Consider the following 25,748-nt stretch of genomic DNA (forward strand, 5'->3'; position numbering starts at 1 on the left):
CTGGAGACAGATCTAAACTATACATATCATTGAAAGGCCCATCTAGGATTCTTTAATTCATAACATGCTTGGCTTTTGTTTATTTCCCTAGCTCTTGTGCTCCTTTTCAAGCATAGACACTTCAGCCTCCTAGTGTAGGGCTTTGTCCACGGAATGTGGAATTGAACCATGGAGCTCTTTAAAGGCAATAGATTATTGGCAGTTGGGTCTACCCACATAGATGACCTGCGGCTCATCATCATGCCTTCTTTTGAAAAACACGCCGCCTCTATCACGTGAGGAAATGTTCACATTTGCTCTTGTACTTCAGATATATTATACTCGAGTACTCGTCTTCGTCCGTACCTTTTCCAACATCCATTGTCCATCTAGCTATGATAGTTCTGCCCCTTCACGCTCTATCCCATCACATCCTCTCGACCCTGTATCTCCATATTTACGTTCCATTATCTCAGTATATCATATATAAACCTCTGTTATGAATATTCGCCCACTTTACCGTGACGCCTACTGACTCTTAAATCTTTTAGACGTCCTAGTTCCTCCTACTATCACTTTCCAATATCTTATCCTCTCCCTTATAATTACCTCCTATTACCTACTATACTTAACCATCGGCTTTTCTCCCTCCTCTCCGGCACTACAAAAATATACCTGGCTTACAAAGGATCCTTTACACGAGCATGGCCTGCTCTGATTAATGGAGGAGCTTGACTTCCTACAGAAGGGCTTTCCCCCCACATTTAAGAATAGACTTTAATCATTCACTTTCGCTTACACTTAATGCTCGTCCTCAACTTTTAGTGCTTCTCATGGTTCATTAGTACCCACTTAGCAACTTTTGCAGATTTACCGGTTGCGTTAATCTATTTAGACTTCTACAGGAGTACCTGTGCTACTGTAAGTTCAAGATGGGAGAGTTCACGTCTGTCCAGTTATCCAGTGGGTGCTCTCGACTAGGAGACTAGGAGTTTGGTTTATGCTGACAAGAAAGTAGGTTTGGTGTCTCGTTCATAGGTGCAAAATGATCCCAAGAGACTTTGACTTCGTTCGCATATGCTTCCGAGCAGTGCACTATAGCTAAGATGAGATTGAAAGTCAAGTTACGTATGTACTTGGTATAACTTGGCATTTTACCTCCACATCTCCACCTTGATGTCTGCTCCAAGATCACCCTTGAGACCTAGTCGAGAGTGGGAGTTCGAAACTCACACCAATGCAAGTCTAAAGAAGCATTTGGTTGCCTTACACCAGAGTCCTCGTATTTGCAGTGAAAAATGGGTTTTGGGGTCCGAGCACTTACTCACCGCAACACTACGCCTGCGATGTGCGCATAACACACCGCTCAGATCATAGTCAAGCTGTTTTCACAAGTTACCTGTAGTTGTTTGTATGTATTGGCACAAAGACGCACTTTCAGAGCTATCATTATTGTGAGGGCTTAAATATGATACATCCAAGCGCAATCTCCTAGATCGGACGGATTTTCAGGGGTCAAAAGGGGGTTTATTGAGTACTCTTGCATCTAGGCTATCTCAAGCTCATGTTCATGGTAGCATTGTGGAGAATGTAGTTTCTGACCGGAGGAGGCTCTTTCAAAATAATAAAAGGTTATTCTAATTACTGCCTGGCACATCACATTTTGGAGATGGGCGTCCTGGGACCGAGGCAACTTGCAACCTTCATTGTAACAATCAATTGACCGAGAAGTAAGGAATAGAGATAGGCAAACTTGCATTTTAATGAAGCCTGAATATTGTGAATTTGCACACAATCCGGGCGCAAGGCTGGGCAGCTTTGACAGCCTTGGGCGTTAAATACCTTAGGTATCTATTCAATACATCTATGATCAGCATTGCCTGATGCGGCTTTGTTTGCTTTTGCTCACCATTCAAAAGGCAGAACAGCATTAACTTATCAGGCCACCTGCATCACTGCATACACCGTGGTTGTGGTTGTCGACGAAGCGGGGTCGTCAGCCGGCAATCGGAGCTTGCTTCCCCACCCTGAGAGGCTGAGAGCTATCTATCTGAATTTCCTCCAGTAAATGTCAATTTCTGTCGACAAAAGAGATGAAAAAAGACCACATAAAAATGCCAAATCTTCTAGTGAGAGGTGAACGAGTATATTGGGCCTTAATACTTCGCCGATGACGCAAATGAGGTATACGATAAGTAACATGCTGTGCCATTTTAGTAATATTGAACACCTGTCACACAGATCAATAATTTCACCACTTTCAGGAAAGGCAAACAAGGCAACCACTAAGCTCGCCTGCGGCTCGTGGAAGAAGTCTTTTTAAGACCGAAAGGGTGCTTCTTGCATAAAGGCTCCCCTCCCTTTTTCAATAAGCCATGCGAGTACTCGTGGAAGAAAATTCCGGGGAGCTCATCTTGCTTATCCGACAGGCTTATCACACCGCGCGCGCGCCATCTTTTTCTGGAGGAAACAGCGCCTAAAAGGCTCCCAGCCTTACGTTATTACGATGGATGGGCCGCAAGTGGGGTCTATATGGATACCATGTTCTAGTGAACGTGCCAAAAACGTGCTTGCCATCTTTCTTCACACGTGTTGTAAGCTTGTATGGGGTTTATTTCAAACGGGGCGCTTTTGGGGAGAAACTAAAGATGGCTGTGTCACAAGTGCGGTGCAAGTCGGTTGATCTTTCGATCAAAGTTCCATTTGATCATATCGAGATAGGCTATCATGGAAGGTGGTGCACGGGGTTATTTTTTGATTGGTCCAACCCCCAACCCCCCAAGATGGAGTGAGATTGGGGATGTACTTGAGTGGACGATATACTCACGGGATCTCGATGAGCCAGCCACACAGTGTATATCTTTCGTATATCGTCCAGAGTCGGGCGTTATCCAAGTACCTTCTTGACTCGTAAGTCGCCGAAGGCTGATCATCAGCATGATCTGAGCATGATTGCAAATATGCGGATATGCAGTCATATTATGTTTAAGGCTGAGGTAAGTCTTATTTCCCGGCCCATTGCTAGAATCTGTGCGAATCAATTAGGTGCAGCAGTGTGAAAGGCAACTAAGAAACAATATAAAGTGTCTGCCTTTTAGGCATGGCTGCCTGGAAAGGCTTCTAAAATATTTCATGATCTCACGATGTTAAGGTTCAGAGGCAAGGCAATGATCACCTGTGCCCTTCGGGCAAAAGTGCAAGGCTAAGAGTGGGATTTACAATGCATCTTTGAAATAGGGCGATTTGTAAGACTTCGGCAATCCATAATACCGAGTCAAGAGCAGAAGCTAGTTATCAAGTTGTTTCAGAGCATCATCAATAGGTGGAATGGCTTGAAATTACATTATGGAATCACAAGGCGTCTCTCGTTCCATTGCATCACTAGACCAGCACTGCAATGTTTCCTAATTTCCAGGTTCCGACTGTTTGCCTTTCAATCGCCTGAATTTTCAGACTATTGATACAAATGTAATTTCATTGAAACTTTAAACACAACACTAAATCGGCGTATAAGTCTAGCCCTATATATAGTGACTCGTGAGTGATGTGAAGAAAAGAAAATAGTCTCCAAATGATGCCATTAAAATACCACCGAGTATAATAGCTATAGAGCCTTTTGGAATGCTTCGTGGTAAGTATTCTATATGTCAAAGAATTCCACCCCATGAGAATCTGAACCGAGCATAATTCATAGATCGTTAATGGCAGTTTATCTCAAACGTGCGTTGCTGCATCAGACAAGTCTGGATAGCAAGTGCGAAAACAGTGATGCCTGTGGAATTATCAGACTATGTGACTCTTTTGCCTAATTTACGAGCACTCGCCAAGCTGGAATGAGAGAGCTCAAAGTAGTAAATGCAAAGAAAAGAAACATTACGATCGCCATATTACAGGCTGTTCAACTAAGCTTTTAATGTTGCTGAACCCAGCTCTTTTTCTCATTATGTTTCGTACTTAGCTTAGATCTGGACTTTGTGATGCCGTCCTCGTCGTCGACTTAAAGAATATTAAGCAGCTAGCGATATCGCTACTGAAATAGAAGAGCAATTCCCAAAAGCTTTTGGCTCCTCCTCATTCATATATGAGCGGTGTACGTAGTAAAATATGCAAGGCATCAATCAGGAAGCTGTTTAACTTCACTCCGTAGGAATATGTGGCGACAAGATGACGTCGAATCGACGTCGTAAGACGACAATTCAAAAGATGCAGAGAGAAATATAAGTAGCACAAGAACGAACGATTATTACGGGAAGAAAAAGCGTTCAGCAGAGTTTTGAAAAGACAGTGAATGTGAATATATTTCTAAATGCACACAGATTGGAATAAGTAGATCGTGACAGAGACAGAAATTGAGTTTTTGCTGACAGAAAAGACTGAAAGAGAAGTTGGAAACATGGGGACGGCAATTGCAGTGCCATTGCAAAGTAACGCATCTTCCACTTGATAACGGTTTTATAGAGCAAAGAGTAAAAAGCAAAGAATATTGTGAACGTACTGAAGTTGTAATCAAAAAGAGAAGAGAAAAGGGGCAAAGGGTGCATTGCTAACGTAAGCAGTTATGTAAGCCCACTAGTGGCCTCACAAGGCTAAAATTGAAGGAATAGTTCAAGTTGCTTTCACCTACAAGCTTTCCAGAGACCCAAAAGACCCAGTGATGGTTTTAGAAAGCGCACCTGTCTTGGTCATCTTGAAACACGTCAGAAAGTCACCATACCACCTTCTAGCCTGAGATCGGAATCAAAGTATATATCCAAACTCGTCACGAGTCACGACTCACCAGAGACCGATGATACTTTGAGGGGCAATATCCTACCATGATTTTTTCCTTGGTCAGTGCCAGTGCCAGTGCCCGATACCCTCCCAGACATTTCTTAAAGTTACAGTGCTCAGCCTGAGCGCATACTTTGTTGACTCTTGGAGATCGACACGCATCTGAGCCAAAGCCAGAGATTCGTGCGACACATTTGCATACATATGTGTGTGTGCATGTTACATTATATACCTCACTTATGTTCATCCTGGCGAATGAGACATAGTATACTCGTTGCCTCGCTGCTGTGTTTAAATTATCACGGGAATTGTTTCCTCAGATTCCTGTAAGAAGTACTAAATTCCCCCGCGCTCTCGTGATTTCACTGTGGTACTCCGCTTTCAGCAAAAGATTGCCCTTCATGGTGCATATGTACTTTCTTCGCAATGCTATTTTTAACTTTGCACATAGTCGTGCTACTTGTGGTTGCTACTTACCGGGCACCAATGCAGGAATATCTTGCACGCTGCCGCTGTATGGCCTCCCAATATACAAATTGCCTTCTCCGCCCTCATCGCACAGAGAATAGGCTTGCTACATGACCCAAAGATGAGGAGACACTGCATTAAGTAGATGTAGTTTGGAATCGTGTTTCTGCCCAATGATCAAGTTCTCTTTCCGGTCAACGGCAGCCATATTTGCAGTCATTATCATTTGCATTGACCTTTACCATTGTGCAGGAATACAAGGAGCCTCATGAAGGGTCTGTGGTTGGCGGTTATCTTCGTTTCTATGCACATATACGTTAGATTCCGCGAATCATCTCGATTTCGCAATGGCGAGCTCCATTAATTATCTGCGAGCTGTTGTGTTCCACTAGCTGTCACCCCCGAAACCGAATATGGTTCAGAGCGACTGCAACCGCGCGGTTGCAGCGCCGACAAGCGATGATAGCACCAATCTTCGCCGCATTGACATCAATACTTCTCCTATCTCATACATCATCTCTTCATTCACATTCCTTTCGCGCCTTCATCCTTTACCTTGCTTCAAATCTGAAGTTTTCATATGTCTCGGATGCCGTTTTCCCTATAGTTGTCACCAGACGAGAATTTCTGTCACATCTCAGGCACGAAGGACCGAGGATATGCGTCATCTGCCGCAATGTGTGCTGCTGGTTTTCTCGACCTTTTTCAGCTTTATGTCCTACACCCCGTTGGGCAGCAACACAAGGCGAACATATTATCATTTACCAACCCACACAGGAGTAGTACTAGTGACAATGTGAAGTCCATACGGTCGGAGAGAACCCGAAAGTTCGTGTATGTGCTTGCTCGATTGCCGAAATTTTGGATGGTTGGATGTCGTGTTATAAATTGTCGCCCCACCTGTGAAGTGTAACCTTCATTCAATCTTCTGGGCGTACTTGTGTGATTTTATTTATTTAGCATTTTGTCTTATTTTGCCACGTTCTGTGAACAGAAGCGCCACAACAACACAGGGCAGGGTCATTGTGCTCAAGCGGCTTAAGTTAAACCGCTGTAACACGTTCTCTGCGGTGCGGCGGGACTTTCCATGGGTTCTTACCCTAGAGCCTCAATACTCAAGCCCCAAGATACGATCATACGACAACACCACGGGCCGATATAAAATGTTTGGCAGGAGGTCACTTCTGGCCTCACCTACTCTACTCTGGCCACGCTCACCACACTTCTCCAGCCCAACCCGTTCCCTCAAACTCCCGACCACGTCCTCACGACAGCAAAACCAGCATCTCAGCTGCAATTGACGAGGCATCCAAAGCCCCAGCGGTTGCCTTTCCATTCATCACCATTCATTGATTACTTTGGCCGCCTCACAGAACCCGTACTCGGTCGGTCGCAGTCATGCTCATCTCACTCTGACACACAATAAAAGCAATGACTCGGGTGCGAGTGGCAGCCGATAGTTTACCTCCGCAAGGCAGCAGCAGTTCATCGAAACTGTCATCCAGGCCTTGTCTTCGGGCTGTCTGTCTATCGACTTTGAACTCCGAATCATGAGGCTCAAAAGAAACCGGTATGGGGCAAGGCGATGGCACTAATAGGGTCCATTGATCGATTACGGCAAGATTATCGAGCGATCTTTCTCGTTGGCAGCTGGCCTGCCCACTTAGATTCGGTAAGTGACAGTCATTTTGACTCATGGCGCCAGGGGCGTGTAGGAGACAAGGGGTATGCAGCGGGACCAATAAGACGCCGAATGAGCACTGGCTGAAGAAGGCAAGTAATGTGCTAAAAACTCAGCTGGGCCTGTCAATATAATATCATCTCAAGGATGCGCGACAGCACGTGTCAGGGGCGAGTCCGGAACAGTCATATGTAAATGAAAATGGTTACTCATCAAAAAGAAAAACATAGACTCATCACTAATCGCCCCTATTAAATCCAAGGGGGCAAATACGTCGTTGGAATAAACTTGTCAGAGGCGAATAAGGAAAATGCATGGAATGTGGAAAGATCTTCTCCCGCCTCTTCGGGTCGCTTTCAGGGGCGTGGTGGCAAGGCGTGCCGTGCCGTGGGGTATTTCTCGCTAAAATATTTACCCCCTAAATACAGGAGGTGGGGTGGTGTGTCTCGTGACCAAGATTCCCAACCACCTAAACTTTCCAGGCATGGAAACTCAACACATCGATTTTTACCGAAAAACATAAACAAAACAAACCTCAACGAAGGTTTTCAGATAGATTGTTGATCAACGCGTACTGCGAAGATCAAAGTCCATGAAAAGCTGAAAGCGTCGTGTGTTTCCTGCACTCAGCCACACGCAGGTTGCGCGTTGGGTTTTCCTCGGCATCACCATACATACCTTCGCCACAACATATCTTCAAGCTGCAAATAGAAATGGGAATTTGCCGGCACTCCCGGCATAGTCGTGAGTGACGAAACGAAGCAAAAGAGAAAAAATAATGGCGTTTTGCTGTTATGGTGCAATGTTGAAAGATCTTTGTTTAATACGAAGTAGATCGTATGGGTATCCTCTGCCTCTGAAACCCGATAGACCCGGTTCGGTCAGCTCCGGACAGGAACACGTGAAAATCAAAGCTCCTGATTTTTTTTATAGAAGGTGACTAATTACGAGATATGGGTAGCAGTGAGGCATCCAGACTAGATGCATATCTCGCGATTATTCCCGAGTCGATTATTAATGTCTCCATGTGTGTGCAGCAACTTTTGACGACAAGTCTTCTCTGAAATCACGGGTACGAGCATTGACCCGTTTGTCCGGAATGATTGCCGGCAGTCGGTGAGCGATTCTTGTATTCCCTTGAATTGAAATGAATAGATGATGGGCTGGAAATAACCCATTCTGTAAGAACTAAGAAGACCCGAGATCAAGAAGGATCGAAGCCTTAGAGAGAAAGACGTGAGAGGATTCTCGTATATAAGTTGTTTATAAATCACAATTTTGGACATCACTGCGAGCAAATGATACTTCTCTACAGTCCTTACTGGCGGGTATATCTAGCCGTGTATGTTCAGGGTTGCGCACTCGCGGTACGTAGGGAGTAGTAATCGTAGGAAATCATTTAGTGGATAATTTATGTTATACACTATAGTACCGAAAGTTATAAAGTCATCAAATCAACATCCTCTCACTAGAGGTCTTGTAGTAGAGCCTGTTAAACTTAAAAGCCCCATATCTTCCTCCTAATGTTTCTAATTTGCCTTTGAGAACATTTCTAGCTGCCTAAAATTCGCCGCTGCAATAACACGTCTTCTTGATTGAAAAGTGCCGTTCGATGTATCCATTGAAAACACGTATGAAGGCATCCGTTCGCCTTAGAAGAAGAGAAGAGCAACACGGTGAAGACAAACTAGGGTGTACGTTGAAGGCGCAGATAATCGAAACATGCCACGTTGTAGATTGATGGGGGTCTTCCTATTGGGACTTCCAAGGAGCACCGAGGTATGCTAGTACGCAAGAGCTTAATAAAACCATTTAGACAGCTACCTACCGGTAGTATGCTTAAAATTAAGGAATGCACTGTATTCTAAAGAAGCGCAGAAGTCAAAGAAGAAGTGGAATGTGAGTAACTGTCCGTGCCCCAGTTTTACGAAAGGGGGCCGTGCTGTATACTGTAAAACAGTGACTCAATGCGCACATTGGTCCATCGTTACTAAACATTTTTAGTTTCTGCGTTAATTCTCCTCGTTGTAAAAATAGGGGTCCTTAGGTAGCTTCCCGTGAATGCAATGCTGGAGTCACGTTCAAACTGCGGTGTGAGTCGGTGTGAATCACATAGTTCGAACGTTGCCTCCAAGGTTTCCTAGGTCGTCTTCTTTGAGCTCCATAACTGCTTCTTCGGGTCAAAATTGCAGATATTCATCTAGGCAGTATTCCATGTGAAAATCGCCTTGTTATACAATATCAGTTTGATTGATAATGGTTGAATACTTGGCGTAGGGCGTGTTATCGATCGGGTTCGGTATGAACACCCTATCATTATAATATGCAGCCAATTTGACCACGGCTGGTGAATAATCGTGCATAGTTGTGAAAGCCTCAAATCTCTAGAAAATTGTGATGCGTTGGATATAAACTTAATTTGCGGCCCTCTGGGGTAATTTGCGCGACCTCTTCCGAGGCTTTCAGGCGGTCCTGGTGACTGGTTCATATTTGTCCATTTTTGGCTTCATATATTGCTCTGCAGTCTCGGACAGGCATTTGTTCATTGCTTTCAGGCTGTCTGGGTTTCAATGGCTGTGGAAAGACCTCGCATAACAAGGATGCCTCTATTGGAGAACGCAATCTACTAGAGTGCGCCCCATGGTTCCTAGCGAAACTTGTCATTCTTAGGCAGGTAATTGGAAGAATCTACACCTTTAGATAGGGGTCAGTAAAGTCGAAAAGGAGTTCGTTCAGGGGCTCGCTTTACAGATCTACCCGTGACTGCGATACAAGGCTGGACTCTTCGAAGCTCAAGTGCTGACATGTGCCGGTGGTGAGCTGAAGTGCTATAAGGCTACTTGCGGACTCTAGCCAGCTTATAGCCCATTTGAGTTGCGTATACTTTCTTGTTTTGTTATATATTTCGGTGCCTTGGGAAGATGAGAGCCAGTCGCTGAAGGATCCATCGGGTCGCGGCGTACTGTATACGTAAATACTATTTTCAAGGAGGCTGAGCTTGCCTTGACCATGAGTGAGAGGGACAAACGAGAGACTGGGCGTCTGTGCTTCCACGAAGCTATAGAGGGAGGACAATGGAGAAAGTAAGAACTATGGCCTTGGGTTTTAAGGGGAGAGGTTGGTGTAAGCAGTTATACCAGTGGGTTGTGAAAACATTGCGGTCCACGGGAGGCATTGAGGCAACGACGCCCTTGATATGCATTTCACGGTGCATTCATTAGTCTACAAGCCATTTAGCAGACGCATACGGACATCGAGCCTCTGCGGCTGAATCCGTGCAGTTGGGGGCTGGAAGAGTCAGATGGTTGAGGCTCACACTATTGTTGCTCTGGGCCGCCCCATGCTCAAAGAAAGAGCAATTGACTCTTCTCGTCTGCCCTGCAGTGTTCTCCTGACCACGATGATACAACATTTTCTCGAGTGCAGGATGTCAGTCGACCACCTTATTTATAGCTGTGCGGACCTACGATTGTGTAATAGAAGAAGACTTCAGACAGGGCAGGGCGCGGTTTGACAATTAGTTGGTGTCTTAGTAGCGTTTGGTTAGAGACATGCACTAAATCGGTGACCCTTTTGAGTTTAGCGTTGATATTCTGAAAGATGCTGAGAATTTGGGGGGGGGAGTGGGATTTGCTCAGGTTTTGTAGTTCGCCATTTTGCAACCTGTTGCCTAACAACGCTGCTCCCAACTCGCTCTCCCGACCCAGAGCCTCATCCGGGGCAAGTATGAATATGGGTTGTCCCCTCTTTGATCTTTCTAACAACTCTACTTCTACCCTCATCTCACCCCCCAAGAATTTGAAGCTATGCACGCTCGCTTTGTCCATAAAGCCAACTCACCATCCTAACGAGTTTTTCTAAGGTAGTCGCATTCCGCGACGGTTATCGGTAATGCCAGCCCCTCCGCCCCCACCCTCATTAAGCATTCCCTGTTCGCGACAATCCAACAGAACACCATACTAATCGTGATATCGACGGCTAGCAATGAACAAGCAGCAAGCACCTGGAGTTGACGAATTATGGGTCCAACACCAGCGCCGAAATCACAAGACCACGCAGTCGTGGGCCTGTATCCATTGTCTCGACCGACGGATTTTCTCCAATTCCGACGACCTGTGGCAGCACTGCCTTCACGATCACAAGAACAAGCTTCCCGAAGACGAGAGCGAGCACCGGAGATATCGCACGAAATTCGAGGCTGAATCAGTGAAAAAGATACGGTAAGCAGCTGTCAAGAGGTCACACGGTCTCTCCAGCCACCAGCAGGCTACAACCTTCTAGGCGGGTGCAGGCTACAGCCTTGCGAAAATGGAAGACTTTCAACGCTGGTGCTGACCCAACTCGTTATAGCGCAAAAGATGACTACCAGCCTCGTAAGCCTGCATTCAACGAGGCTAGAAATGCACAGCCAGAGCCGATGCCGTCTCAGATGAAACGACCACTGTCCTCACCAGCTCCTACCCAAAGTATCTCTAGTTTGCGCGAGTTGAATATTGGCACACCTGGTGGCAGCGAGGAAATCGGTATGATGAATGTGTCTGAGGACAGTCATGAAAGAGATCAGCCGCGGAAGAGAGCTGCTGTAGGAGATGGCATCTCTGCTGGTTCTGCTAGTCCTGCTCGGGAAACATCTGCTTCACCATTGCCTCGTCGCTCCAAGGCAAGGCCAACATCAGCACCGGGACCAGGCGGGTCAGCGATAGATTCTCAGCAACCTTCCATGTTCGATGCACAAAGACCACAACATAATGGAAAGAAACAGTTGTGGAATCCAGATCAAGACACACCCCTTCCCCGTGGTACCTTTGACCCTTCCAATATTGCCTCTATACAAGCGCAGAAGTCGAGACAAGCTTTGCAAAATAAATCTCGTAAACCACAATTTCAACAATCACCTCAAACAATGGGTTCAAGGCCACCTTCAGCCCAGACTGCTCTGAACACTACTCCGTCTGCAATTTACGGAAAGCTGGCTTCGACTCAATCTCAAGCAACTTCTAGAGATGACTCGTTCGATATAATGCTACAGCCAGAGACCAGACCGATATCACAAGAGCAGCTGGTTGCAGAAGTAAAAGGCATCTATGCCGGCTTGGTTATGGTTGAGGCTAAATGCATAGATGTTGACAACAAGCAAGCCGCGCTGGCTGCGGCTGATACTGGAGCAACACCGCCCAAACTGAATAATGAGCAATGGCAGGCTCTTATTGCACTCCATAGAACTTTGCTTCATGAACATCATGACTTCTTTTTGGCTTCGCAACATCCTTCCGCAAGCCCTGCTCTAAGACGTCTTGCGTCGAAGTACGCTATGCCCGCTAGAATGTGGCGTCATGGAATCCACTCGTTTCTTGAGCTATTAAGGCATCGTCTACCGGCATCTTTAGATCATATGCTAGCGTTCATCTATCTAGCTTACTCGATGATGGCGCTATTATATGAAACAGTCCCGGCATTCGAGGATACGTGGATTGAGTGCCTTGGAGATCTCGGACGTTATCGAATGGCAATTGAAGATGATGACATCAGAGATCGAGAAGTTTGGACTGGTGTTGCTCGACACTGGTATTCGAAAGCCTCTGATAAAACCCCGACCACGGGTCGTCTATATCACCATCTAGCAATTCTCGCAAGGCCTAACGCTCTCCAGCAGCTCTTCTATTACTCTAAATCTCTCTGCGTGGCGGTTCCGTTCACCTCTGCTCGCGAATCAATCTTGACGCTTTTTGAGCCGGTTTTAAATTCAGATAATGCTCATGGCCAGTATCGACTTCCCCCTTTGGATACTGCATTTGTTATGGCTCATGGAATTTTGTTCACCAACCGAGATATGCATAAGTTTGAATCCACGGTTAAAGACTTCCTCGGCTTACTAGACAATCAAATTGGCAGAGTCACGCGGAAGTTTATGGAGCAAGGGTATCATATTGCCGTTGCCAACAATGTTGCAATGCTCAGCTTTACGTCTAATGACAATGTACTAATGAAACTCATTTCTCAATCCACTAAAGATGGAGAGTGCCCTGATGTTTCTATGGAAGGAGGAATCCCAGATGTCTCTGCTCAGTCCATGGCCTATTTCAAGAATGCTCAGCACCTCAGCAACGAAACCACAGAAATTGTTTTACAGCGAATCGGAGATCCTAATGTCCTGCCGTTCATCCATGTTACTCTCGTTTTTATTTACTTCATGTCTCGCCGTCGTGGCACCATGAGCTTTCTTCAGGCGACATTTCCTTGGGTGGCGCTGTCGACAATGCTTAATACGTTACTGAGTTCCTACAGCACGCCTGGTCGTATCGAGGATGACAACTTCCCTTCTCCAGAGAAAGATGACACTCGGCCGTTCCCAGAAGACTTTGCAATGCGAGGCCTTCTGTGGGCAGAAGAATATTTCCCAGAGGAATGGTTCACCAAAGAAAAAATCGATGAAGAAGAGAAGTATCACGAGCGTCCTTCGATGACGGCTCAACGAAAGGAAAGGATTCTCTGGCTTGCTTGTAAGATTTGCTCTCTTGGTCCTTGTATTGCATATGACGGGAAGAGTTTTTTTGTGCCTTCAAACGACCAAGACCTCCCATCCAGGGCATCAACTTTTGCATCAGCGACAACTGCCAGTACGCGTACGGGGACTTGGGAATCACAGGCTGCCGATGAATCTGACGTCGAAGAAGACTTGTCATCACCAACGATGCCTACTACAGCAGAGCCATTTCATGATGATTGACTTGCTGGTGTTTCCAGGCAACGTAACAATAGCGGTGCCAGGCTCTTTCAACAAGTCTCTTATCAGAACCAAGCCAGCAAAGATCATTACATCAGTTTACAGGTACATACAGACTGCAAAAGCAGGTGAGCTACATTTTCTTTTAGAGGCTCCTCCTTCCCGTATCAAAGTCTAATATATGATGACAGGAGTCCAACTCACTCAGCCATTTATGAAAAGATCAGCGCTAAACGCTGGACACATACGTTTAACACCACAGATAGGTTCAAGTGCAGCGTTCTGCGCGAGCATAATTTTACGTTCGAGGGTTTACCTTTAAAAGTTATTCCTCTAAAACTGGGCATTGGCAACACTACTGTCCCATCCATTCAGTTATCTCCCCTTCCAGGGCGGCATTCTGGAATTTACTACCGTGTCTCTTTTGGAGACAACCACATACGTTATTTTGAGTCCCGTCACGTACGTTGACTGGCGGCCTTTTGGAGATGGGTTTTGCCTTGGGGGCATGACATTGGAATGGAGGAAACTTTGTACCATCACGCTCATTCTAAAAGTAATGCCGTCAAAAAATAGTTCTGATCTCGACCTGGATACGACACTCTGACATGCATTTTGTTCTCAAAATAGTCAGTCGTGAACCTCCCACGAAATGTAAGTACTTCGTGTATGGTATTGGTTCCCGTGGCTTCCTTCTAAGAAGAACTTGGTTCATCACAAGTGCAGAGCCCATCGCAACCCTCGGATCGCGTCGAAAAAGAAAGGGGAAGAAACCACGGATCGCTTGTTCGCTTGATGCGAACCATGGTGTGTGGAGTGGGTGGCTGCCTCGCGCATCCCTCTCCCCGAACGCGGCAGCCTCATTGGCTGAGGTATATGTAGCCTGACACCCATACCACCCCGTCCTCGAACGAACGAACGAACTGTAGCAAATTAAAACTGTAGGATCCAAGGCGTCAAATCACCGACCGGTATGTGCCATCTACTTTCCGTATAAATCCCTCCCGTTCCTCGGTGAATGAATTTGATCCTTCGCATTTTGCCTCACTGTTCTCGGTTTCATAAATCCTCCTGTTTTTGATTGCCTTCATTCCCCCGCACGGTTCGGCAAAGGTGCTGTTGCCTTGTGCGCGAGTCGGAATGTCAGCATCGGTCAGTTGTCACGTATGCTTTCGGCGGTCCGTTCTTGTTGTGTTTTCTTGTGTTTCTTTTGGGGCCAGCTCGGAAGGATGTGGTTTTGAACGCCTTATTTTTGCGCCGTGCGGTGCGTTATTGGTTTGAGGAATTCGGCCGATGGGGCATTTGAGGCTGATAATGAAATTACTGTTATTTTGCTTACTTCCTTACAGCCTCGCGTTGCATGCAGTCTTGGCATTTTTGTTAAATGAGTTTGATGTCAAATTGCGAGCTTGGAGTTGGAATAGGCAGGAGTGGGGGAGTTGCGGTTAAGTACGCCTGCATTGAGAAGGCGGGAAATGTTACCATATCTTTGCCAGCGTCAGCCTTATCCCAGGAATTTCCGTGAGTTGTTATTGGGAAGGTGTGGTGCGCTGATTTCCGTGCCTGTTTAAAAGCCGCATGAGTTTTGCAGCTCGGTTTCTCCCCTTCTGTTTCACCAAACTATGCGATCGGGTGGAGTAGGCTTTTCCCGGTCGATTTTGCCTACACTTACGGGAAGGAAAGAATGCTTGTCAGATCAGAAATACGTAAGTAGAAGGTGCTTGCTTGTTGGGTTGGGGTTTTGCAGACTCTGTGGTGTTACCTCTTGACGTGCGTGCGCGAGGTTGCAATGAATTTTACATGTAAGTGACACTATCTTTACATTGCTCGTATCTTGAAAGGACGGGAAATCAGGCAAGTCCTGCGGTTGGAGTTTGCCTTAGTTTGCACACGGGACTGAAATGCAGTGTCACGGCATTACAATTCCTTCTAGTTGGAAAAGAGGAGGAATTAGAGTGCACAACGACCAGTACCGCCCGAAGACAGAATTTGCCTCGTCTGGACGTTTTGAAACTGGACCAAGAGGCTGGAGACTCGGTGAGTGTTGGTTGTTTTAGGTGTTTTTATTGGTACCAAGAGATATTGCGAGTTAGGGCTGGATAGGCGCTAGGTGTCGAGAACCGCTGGTGAGGTATAAGTGGATGGCGCTGGAATTGCAGACCGAGTGGTAATGTTGGTTGGGATGTTGGTTCTGTGACAGGATGATGTGTGTTGGTGGCGGGTTAAGCTGAATATGTGAACAATTGAGCTGTTGTACAAGTAAGAATGGAATTCACGTCCAGTGCGATCTACATTGTGATCATCATACCTAATTACTAGCTCTAAGATCGTTCGAGCTACCTGGGGCTCTTAGTTTCAAGAATACAAAAGTGTGCACAATTACCCCCGATAGTCGCCATGCGGTTTCTTCACTTATTCACTCACTTGGCTGGAGAGCATTCCCGTCAATATCTTGATTGTCAATGTAAGCCAATCAAGACTACTTTATGTTCAAAAGAGTGTCGCAGAATACGGTTCTGCAATTATATCAAGATAGAGTTGCAATCTCTAGTAATGATCATGAAATAAGTATATTCAGTACATATGAACTTCTAAAGGTCAACAGACGCACTAGGCAGTATCACAAGTTGGGGACTTACAAGAGGAAGAATTGAGCAGCAGGTTATGTGTATGGATGTAGGCCGAACTTCTGACTGTCCCTTCATTAAGTTGAACGGGAATGGAAAGGGCAAGTGCGAAGGACTAGGGCGGGAAGTTGGTTCAGACTTTGGTGATGGGACTGGGGGTTTAGGACATCACAGAGGTGGAGTATTGTAGAGAGATCTCAGATCAATGAGCTGATCTCATATAAATACTGTATAGTCGATCTATTATATAACCACTTCAGAACCTAAAAGGGTCTATCTCCACAGCCATTATATGTACCCCACCTCTGTCTCTGACAATTCTTTCATTCTTATCAAGCCTTTCAATAAAAATGCCTCCAATAAAAACCACCGCAATTATTCTCTTATTCGAGTATTAAGATGAAGCCGACCAGGAAGGAATGATGGGATCTGGCACGGGCACCGACTGGGACAAAAGAAAACAAAAAAACATACAACAGCAGGTATTCGCTGGTGGTCACCCACCCAACTACTAATCTGCCGATCTAAGGCTTGTGTATGGCAGAGCGGACGGGATGCCCAATCCTCCTTAGTCTATGGTCGTATGTGACAGATGTTAGCTTTATTTGAAATCATGTACCCTCACAGATCTATAACCCACCGCCAGAGATTTTCACTAGCAACTCATTCCGCTCTCTGGTAATCTAAATATCACCTGATTCTCCCACCCTCTCAATTCATTTTCCCATCTCAAACGTAAGACTACCTAGAAGTTCTCTTCCCTCTCCATCCTTTAATCTGGTCCTCAGCCTCTCCCCAGGCGCCAAATCTGAGCCTCACTCTAATCACGTACCTCTCTCTCCTTTCCAACCATGGAAATCGCAATGCGAAACCGTATTCTACCCGAGCAGCAACATTCTACTCACCCCAAACATTGTCATACACTTACCAAATGATTCGCCTGTACAATATCCAACTGCTGCGTTCCGTCCCCATAGCTTTCAGCACCGTCGCCGTCTGCAAAAATAACCAATGGGGGCTAGATTGAAGCCCACTGTAGTAGCCTTCAGGCCAGTCTGGGCGTTTTGGTGATTTGCAGACGGGTGTGATGTCGAGGAATGCGATGACTGTGGTAATTGAGAGGATGGGATGGGGGTAGGCGGGACTGTGTGATGAGCCGGATGATGATTCGCTGGCATATAGAGGAGGGGAAAAGAGGGATGGCGGGGCGGTGAGATAGAAGGGGCATGGCAATCAGGTTTTGGGTGGATGTGGTGGAATGGTTGGTTGGAAAGAGCGTTGACTCTTCGGGGTGGATGGTTGTGAAGTATGAAGTATATGCTTTGGGCAAGGAGCATTAGATCTTCGGGGTTGTTAGTAGCTGCGGCCGCGACGGAAGAACCGGACAGCAGGGTTTCTTGGTAGCTATTATGTGAAAAAGGAAGAAAATGATTTGACATACTCGGCTCCCCGGTATCAAATGAAGCCCGAGAAAGATATCCGGTGAGGTCGGGCTAACTCATAACGCTTCTTCCCTTGGATTCCTCGCGGAGTCTGACTTTTATGTAGATCCGTGAATATCACTCCAAGCTGCGCACTGTGGTTTTGTGTTTGCTGTGCTCACACTTCCAACTTAAAACCTGTTTCCATAATGCACCAATGCCTTGCTAAGAAAATCATTGTCAGAACTAAATATCATAAAGATCCATGCAATGTTCAAGATCCATTAGGATCCAGGCATTGACTGCTTCCTTGTATGCAGCCTAAATCCATGCGGAATGTCAAAGGAACCCTCCACCATCGTCAAATATTATTCCGAATTCACGCTGAGTGCCAACCCCGTCAGCGCTTAAAATTATGAATACCTTCCATAAATCCTGCATCGAATACCATCGTGAATCCAATCACTAGTAGATATCATGTCTCTCACTTAAAAATGGCTCTGATTCCCCTGCTCTTATGGCTGGGAAATGGCAAGAAGTTATCGTGCTTCAAGTCAACATCACGCTCACGCAGGGTATCGAACAGCTCGACCTTGTATCGACGGAAGACGGTTGCGATGGTGAGGTAGAGTTCTGCCTTTGCGAGACTGTTGGCATAAGCAATTAGTAAATGGAGCAATAGGAACTCTGGATCTAGGCAAGAGGCCTAGGCTTGGATGAATTGCTCACTTAATTCCAACGCACGACCTACTTCCCTTCGAGAACGCCACCACGTAACGGTCGAGGGGGGGTGCGGATTTCGATTGGTCAAGCCAGCGTTCGGGAAGAAAGGAGTACGAGTCGGGGAATATAGATTCATCGTGGTGCATCAATGAAGATGACATGCCTACAGGTGTCTGCGTAACTAGTCAGATAATTCCGTTTGGTATATTGAGAGATGCTTACACCTGCTGGAATTGACCACTCATGGAATTGGAGGACTTCATTTGGCGCAATACGCTGCAAGCGTGCCGACACTCCGTAAGAGAGTCTAAGGATATCAGGGAACAATTCACAGTTAAGTCCATGGGTACTTACCTCAAGCCTTCTTGAATAACAGCAGACTGAAGAAAGTCAGCATTCGTACTCTTGTGAGGAATGACTCAAGACTCACAAGATATGGTAGTTGTTCGACGATGGTTAATCTAGCAGACTCGTTTGGATCAGGCATAGCCTTCTCAAGTTCGCTTGCCAGCTTAGACATCTTTTCCGGGTTGTCGACAAGATGGAACGTCGTTATACTTAAGCTGTTTGCAACGGTATCCGAGCCAGCTCCAAGGAGAAGTTGGGCCTCCTGCCTCAATCTTTCCACTGTCTTGTCTTCGGGTGGCAAGTCGCTCTCCAAAAGTGACTGGAAAATGTTACGGGAGAGCCCGTCCGTATTTTTAATTTTGGCATTTTGCTCGTCTATGCTTCGTTGGACTTGGCGTCTCAGTAGCTGGTACAATCAGTATGATATCTCTGTCCGTGTAGGTTGTTCCTTACGTCTTGCCAGTCCAGAAGCAACACCATATCTGGCGAAATAGCCGACGTGATCCATTGGGGTAGTCTTTGAAATACCTTGTAAAGCCATGGAAAGTGTTTCATAAACGTCGTCACCTTCGATACTGAAGCAATGGTCTCGTTCCATTTCGGCGAGAAGTCTTGACTATCAAGGTGATTCGAATAGATGTTAAAAGCGTACAGATGGACAATGTCTGTTGACAGACATGCGAAACTCAGTCTCAAGGGCATTGGCTGGCCAGATCGCTTAAACTCTGCAATTCGACTGCTTAGCTTTTCTACCATTGATGAGATCGTCGGTTCAAGACGCAGAATGCTTTGCTTCGAAAAGAAAGGGCTCAGCGGTTGGCGTCGAAGTCGGTGGTGTTGATGATCAATTGTACTGAAGACGGAATCCGGGATATTAAACTGGCTTGCAAAGAACAAATACTTGTTTCGAGGTGATGTTTGACTATATAACACCCCGTAGTACTCGGGATCGTTGATGTGAAGTTCCCATGGGTTGATACGGATGATGGGACCTGCTCCAATATTAGTAATACACATTCTCTCAAGGCGTTGATACACCCACCATATTTCTTGTGCAGCTCTTTGATCTTGAAAATATATTGGCCCTGCTTGATTATATCGTAGTAGGCCTCATACAAGATTGTTGCTGCGGCAAGCTTTGGTCCGGGGAACTTTGAGAGCGGGCTGAAGTAGAGGCGGCGCACAAAGACTACCGCAAGGCCCAGAATAACCAAGACACCTATAAGCCAGTGCATCTGCAGATTTGGGAAGACTGCCATGTTGGCAATGGACCGTCCAGTGTCGAAAATCCACTTGATACTGAAGATCGGTACCGATGGAAGGGAGACGAGGTTCTTGAAAGGTGCAGCCTATGACAACATAAGGCGAATGTAAAGATGATTCGCTCTAGTCGATGAAGTGAGCACGAGTATTGTGTGGTTAACGATAACAGGAGAAGTTTAGGAGTGATTCCAATCCCTAACCGCCGGGTGAAGAAAGAAGTCTGATTGGTGTTTGTGTGGACATAAAAAGGGTCCCCGCATGCGAGGTTTTGCTCTTAAGGTCATTTGACATCTCACTTTGTACAACTCTTCATTTCGATTTCATTTATTTTTGCATTGAAACAACATTAGATTCACATCAAAGCTCCTGGCCCTCGAATCAAACAGAGAGAATTTAAATGCAAAGTGATGAAGAATATTCCAATATGGGACTGGACGAACCAGAGTAGGTTTTGTTCCCCGCACAATTTCACCCACTTGTTCTTTATCATGCGAGGAAGGATGCTGTGCTCTCTAGCTGAGAACCAATGGACACAGGTCAAACGTGAGAAATATCTTTCGGGCTGAAGTGAATGCATTGACGACTTCCTTGGGGAACACCTTCGAGACTTGAGAGCGAGGATCTATGGGCCATGTGACATTCCTTGCCAGCCACACTGGCCTCTCCAAGGTTATGACAGGATGCCATGGGCATCAAGGGTCTTGGTTGCGCACCTGCAGTCTGTGAATAACCTCCGAATCTGAGTACTGATTATGGAGAACAAAATATTCGTAATCGCCTTCCATTACTCGGTACTCTGGCTGCCTCATTTAAGGGAAGGAACACTTGGCCTTCATACAAAGTTGAACATCTAGCACATCTATTGTTTATAGATCTTCTGCAGCACGTTCATGTTCTAAGAAGCAAACGAGATCAAAACCGTGTGGTGTACCTCCAGCTTATATAATCCAATCTAACCTATTTCGAATATAGCGTCAGGCAACGTTCAATTTCACTTGGAATGCTAAGGGTTCTTCTTTCTTCTTCACGGTTTGATACGAGAAGGGATACTTCCAACAATTGTGGTACATCTCCATGAGCTTCATAAACACCACTACCTCTAAGGAATAGTCACGAATATGTCTGCTGACAAATAGGAAGTTCCAGCCAAAAGCCAAATTCCTAAACCTAGCAAATGATCAGAACCGCAGTAACTAAGTGGGCATACTAGAGTTATTCATGTAACTCCTCAGATAGTTTCTTGGAATTTAAAGTACTCCGGCAGCCTTCTATACGTCTTTCATCGCCAGATCCGAGTCAATGGGTATCACGTGATTGTTGTTCATTCTTCTCCTTCGGGATAGCAACTTGACCGGATGCTGTATATTCTAAATAGCAAGGCTATAGAGAACAAAATGCCCGATGCTCTTTAGCTGCCTAGTGTCTCCCTATTTCGTGCGAAATTTCGACTTAAATCATGCTTTCTATCTATCACTTGACCCTTAATGCGCATTCCCCCCTTCTTGAGATTGATCACAAACACAAACCAAGACAAACACACAACCTCAAGTTTCGCGCTGTATGTTTTGGAGAACTCAGCTCAATAGATCGATATGACACGCCACTTCACCAAATATCGGCTTTTCGAGCAGCATCACAAGCCCAAGCTGCGACAAGCGACATTTACCACATATGGAGGATGAGAGAGTGTGTGAAGGCTAGTTATGAGAGACTGTGCTGCCGCGCTTGACCCTCATTAGCTAAAGATCCAGTTTCTCGCTCACCGTGTCTGTCCCATTGATAGCCTATTTGAACGACACGGAATGCTGATATCTTGAGTTGAAAAAAAATGTCCACCTCCCCCGAACTTTACTAGACACCTGTACAGTGATTCCAATGCGTTAGCAGCTTCCTTACTCTACCATCATATCGTCTGAACTTTGTAGATACCTTCAAGACCTATCAACAATCCCATCTGCTTATCCCGCGTTGGAATTTCTGCTTTACACTCGTTCTGCTGCAGCACCGTCAAACTTTTATTACACCACAAGTCCAAAGAACAGGAGACAACTCATGGACTTGAAGCTACAAGTGTCAAAGCCACCCACTTTGAATTTTAGTTGCTATGATGGCAGTTTGGAGAATTATGGCGTTTGACAGCAGCGACAAAAGCCGCGTAAGGTAAGCTGCATAAAGTGACTGGATGAATGCAAGAAGGCTGCAATTCTCGAACTCGCAAGTTCAAGCCAATCTCATTCCAGACCCGTCGATACTATAGGCAACAGCATTAAAAATATTCAAGTGGACTCTACTCAAACTCCAAGCAGCGATTTGAACACCTGGGATAATAAGTCCTTGGTAACTTCTATGATAACTCACCAACACCTATCACTCCATCCCAATATCATACCTTGGCGATTGCAAGGGCTCTTACAACCCCGTTTATACACTACAAACAGCAGTCTAGATCTATATCTACACAGCAATGGCCTCTACCACCTCTACCTCTACCTCCACCTCACCACGCCCTTATCAGCCCACCCATACAAGACCACCTTCGCCTCCCACGTATCAACCTATCAAGCGGCCCTCGCAAGCCTCTTCGCCGAGCGCCCCGAATCCACCGAAGCCGAGCTCTCCAAACTGGGCCCAATCTTCACGCAGCACGACGACGACACAACGCGCGACTTCGCCGGCTTCGTAGCACATATGCGCTGGCCGCGCGGCATCCTGCCACCGGGCAGCACCACGCCTATATGCACACAGTTCCTGCGCGCCGGAAACCAGCTTGCGGAGTGGCATGGGGGGCCATGTGATTGTTGCTCATGGGACGGTGGAGGGGGGGGGGGGCGGAGAAGTTTCTATTTGCGGAGGTTGCGGGGGATGGGAGGTTGGCTTGGATGGTGGAGATGGTTGAAAGGATTGGGTGATGGATGGATGGATGGATGGATGGATATGGAGGACTATGGGTCGTTTGAAGGTGGAGTGGAGTGGTGGTGTGTAGATTGTTCAATCTCTACGTGCGTTGCAAACAGGTCAAGTGGCACCAAGCCAAATACTTCCCTACATATTTCCTACACTTCAAGCAGACTGCCTAAAAGTTTTGCGTCTTTCTGTGTCTCTCCGTCCTAGGTACAGTATAATACGCTATCTCCTCCCAGTTCGAGGAGAAGTTATGTCGAATCCATACTTGCCAAATATTGAGAAAGTGCAGCACTCACTTGTGTTTGTTTATGCACTGGTTGATGCCTAGTTCAAGCAACAATCCCAGAGACATGATATAATTTATATCCAATATATCGAGTGGGAAAAAAGAGTGCAGAGAGTTCCACATACTCTCTGTGGCTGAGATATCACCAAAACCGTACTCCAATACAGACTTCAATATAGTGGTGAAGACTGCATGCCAATGGAGAAAAGTTGAAGTCAGGTTGAGTTAAAGTAATCAAATGAGTAGATAGTAGACTCGCTTCAAGACATGCGTATAAGTGGAAAATAGACACATTGTATGTATATCCGTCTATATCCGTTACGGGCGTTTATTTTCACCGAGAGCAGAGTCCGACTGTAGGTTTGTTAGTTACTCAATTCCGCACTTTTCGTAGGTATATACCTACGTATGTATACAATGCTTCACCACCCCTCTCAATAACCATTATCTCCTTCTCACCAACACCAACAACAACATCAACACCACCATGGCCACCCCAACCCCACCCCCCCCTAAAAGTCCTCTTCTACATCCAGCCCTCCTTCGAAATCCTAGACTTCGCCGGGCCCCTCGAAATCCTCACGCACGCGCTCCACACCACCTCACACACCCCCGTCTTCACATGCACCATAGCAGCAGCCTCACCAACCGTGCTCTCGTCCCAGAACTGTAGCGTCAATAGAGACATCGCACTTGCGGAAGCGTATGCGCAGCTGGCGCATTACGACGTGCTGGTTATTCCGGGCGGGGGGGTGACGGATCCGGGGGGCGTGTTGGAGGTACAGGGGGAGCCGTTGGGGCTGGTGAAGAAGTTTGCGGAGTTAGGGAACGAGCAGAGGAAGGGGGGAGGTGGAGGGAGGGAGAGGACGCTGTTCAGTGTGTGTACGGGGAGTTTGGTGCTAGGGGAGGCGGGGGTGTTGGATGGGAAGAGCGCGACGACGCATTGTGAGTATTATGATGAGCTGGAAGAGGTGTGTGCTAGGTGGGGGAGAACGGAGGTGTTGAAGGAGAGGTTTGTGGTTAATAGTAGAAGTGGTGGTGATGGGGGTGGGAATGGATTGAGGATTATAACGGCGGGAGGGGTGAGTTGTGGCATGGATGCTAGCTTGTGGTTGATTCGGGAGGTTGCGGGGTTGGAGAGCGCCCAGAGGGTCGCGGAGATCGTGCAGTATGCTTGGAGGCAGGGCGTGGTGGTTTGAGTGTTGGCATGGGATGGCATGGGATGGGATGGCATGGGATGGCATGGGATGGTTGAAGATAAGATCGTGTAGAATTACCAATAAAACAACTCAACTCTGTTCCACTCAAAAGAAGACCTTTTTCTCTTTTCACTCGAGTGTACCGAAGTGACTGTTTTAGCATTTAACCAGGATAAGAAAGTATAAATCTCGAGTTTCGGCAATTAACGTTGCTTGCCAATTACTGATTCTCCATAATTACATGGAGAATCGCAGGTAGATAGAGCCCGCTTTTTGAGCATGAAGTGAAAGTGGTCTGAGCAAGAAACGAATACGATATGTCTCCAAGCCTCAGAGGCCACGAAACATTCGAGTGGAGCTTCCGGTGGAACATTTGACCTTTTCCGGCATGACCGACGGAAGTGTAGGAAAGCCCGAGAAATGTGCGAGGGGTTGTCAACCAAGAAACGAAACGCTTCACTTGCTGACATACACCGATAGAATGAACATAATGTAAGAAACATAGATGAGAGTGATTGGCTTGAGCGGTCAACGCATGTAACAATTTAGATTGAAGAATCGACCTACTGAATTATTGACGACATCAAGCACTTCTTTCTGCGCAATGGTCGTTGATTTGACTCTTGGAGAATGTGCATCCAAGGCTTACCCAATCTCATCAGTGAACAGGAACATCCTTCCAAGAAAATGGCGCATCCAACGATGCCATCACTCAAACCTTTTCACAAACCAGCCATGCGTATAGCTCACCTCCCCCTCCCCCTCTCCACCACTCCTCGCAACCCTCTCCCCAACCCGCTGAAACCCGGCTCCCTTATATGTCTTCTCTCCCTGCGCACTAGCAATCAAATACGCACCCTCTCCCCCCTCTTTCCTACGCTTCTGCAACTCATCAAGTCCCCATCTCACCAGCCTAGTCCCCAGGCCCCTGCGCTGGAAATTCTCATCCACGACCAACGCATCCAGGACCCAGAAGCGAGTCTCGAAGCCCTTGCCAAAGAATTTCTCATTCAGCTCTTCGTCTTCAAGCCGTAGCTTATAGTAGATTTCCTTGTCAATCCCTTCGCCTTGCTGTTCGGCTTCTTTCCTAATATCCTCGTGCCGCTCCTCCCGCGTCCTGGCGTCGGTAGCTTTCGCAGGAGGGTTCCAGACGATGTATGCAGCGATGAGATTTGGAGCGGAGGTAGGGACGAGTTTTGCGGCTAGGAGGCCGGGGTTGGAGAAGCGGGAGAGGAGGCCTGGGAGGTGGGTTTCGATGAAGATTGGTTCTGGGGTAGGTGTTGAGGTGCTGTTGTAGAGTGTCGGAGAGGTAGACTTGGTAATGCAATCGTAAGATCTCTGGCGCATCGGTGGGG

General features: G+C 46.5%; 4 protein-coding genes across 4 annotated transcripts; 2 read left to right on the forward strand and 2 right to left on the reverse strand.

The window, feature by feature from the left end:
* Nucleotides 1-10,882: 10,882 nt before the first annotated feature.
* ESL1 (EST/SMG-like protein) lies at nt 10,883-13,625 on the forward strand (the record flags this gene model as incomplete). The annotated part of the gene is made up of 2 exons (XM_031151469.1): nt 10,883-11,118; nt 11,180-13,625. The coding sequence occupies 2 exons, from the start codon at nt 10,883-10,885 to the stop codon at nt 13,623-13,625; spliced, it is 2,682 nt and encodes an 893-aa protein (XP_031004497.1).
* A 4,529-nt stretch (nt 13,626-18,154) lies between these two features.
* On the reverse strand, nt 18,155-20,000 carry LHYA1_G006533 (Cyrochrome P450 monooxygenase; the record flags this gene model as incomplete). Its single annotated transcript, XM_031151470.1, has 7 exons — nt 18,155-18,317; nt 18,400-18,566; nt 18,616-18,700; nt 18,748-18,773; nt 18,824-19,147; nt 19,195-19,733; nt 19,784-20,000. The coding sequence occupies 7 exons, from the start codon at nt 19,998-20,000 to the stop codon at nt 18,155-18,157; spliced, it is 1,521 nt and encodes a 506-aa protein (XP_031004498.1).
* Nucleotides 20,001-23,681: 3,681 nt separating this feature from the next.
* inhA_1 (Isonitrile hydratase) lies at nt 23,682-24,393 on the forward strand (the record flags this gene model as incomplete). Its single annotated transcript, XM_031151471.1, has 2 exons — nt 23,682-23,712; nt 23,750-24,393. 2 exons carry the CDS (start codon nt 23,682-23,684, stop codon nt 24,391-24,393), a joined length of 675 nt encoding a protein of 224 aa, XP_031004495.1.
* A 708-nt stretch (nt 24,394-25,101) lies between these two features.
* On the reverse strand, nt 25,102-25,740 carry LHYA1_G006535 (uncharacterized protein; the record flags this gene model as incomplete). Its single annotated transcript, XM_031151472.1, has 1 exon — nt 25,102-25,740. One exon carries the CDS (start codon nt 25,738-25,740, stop codon nt 25,102-25,104), a length of 639 nt encoding a protein of 212 aa, XP_031004496.1.
* Nucleotides 25,741-25,748: the final 8 nt, after the last annotated feature.

The sequence above is a fragment of the Lachnellula hyalina genome (genome assembly GCF_007821495.1).
Source record: "Lachnellula hyalina strain CBS 185.66 chromosome Unknown contig00087, whole genome shotgun sequence".
NCBI lineage: Eukaryota > Fungi > Ascomycota > Leotiomycetes > Helotiales > Lachnaceae > Lachnellula > Lachnellula hyalina.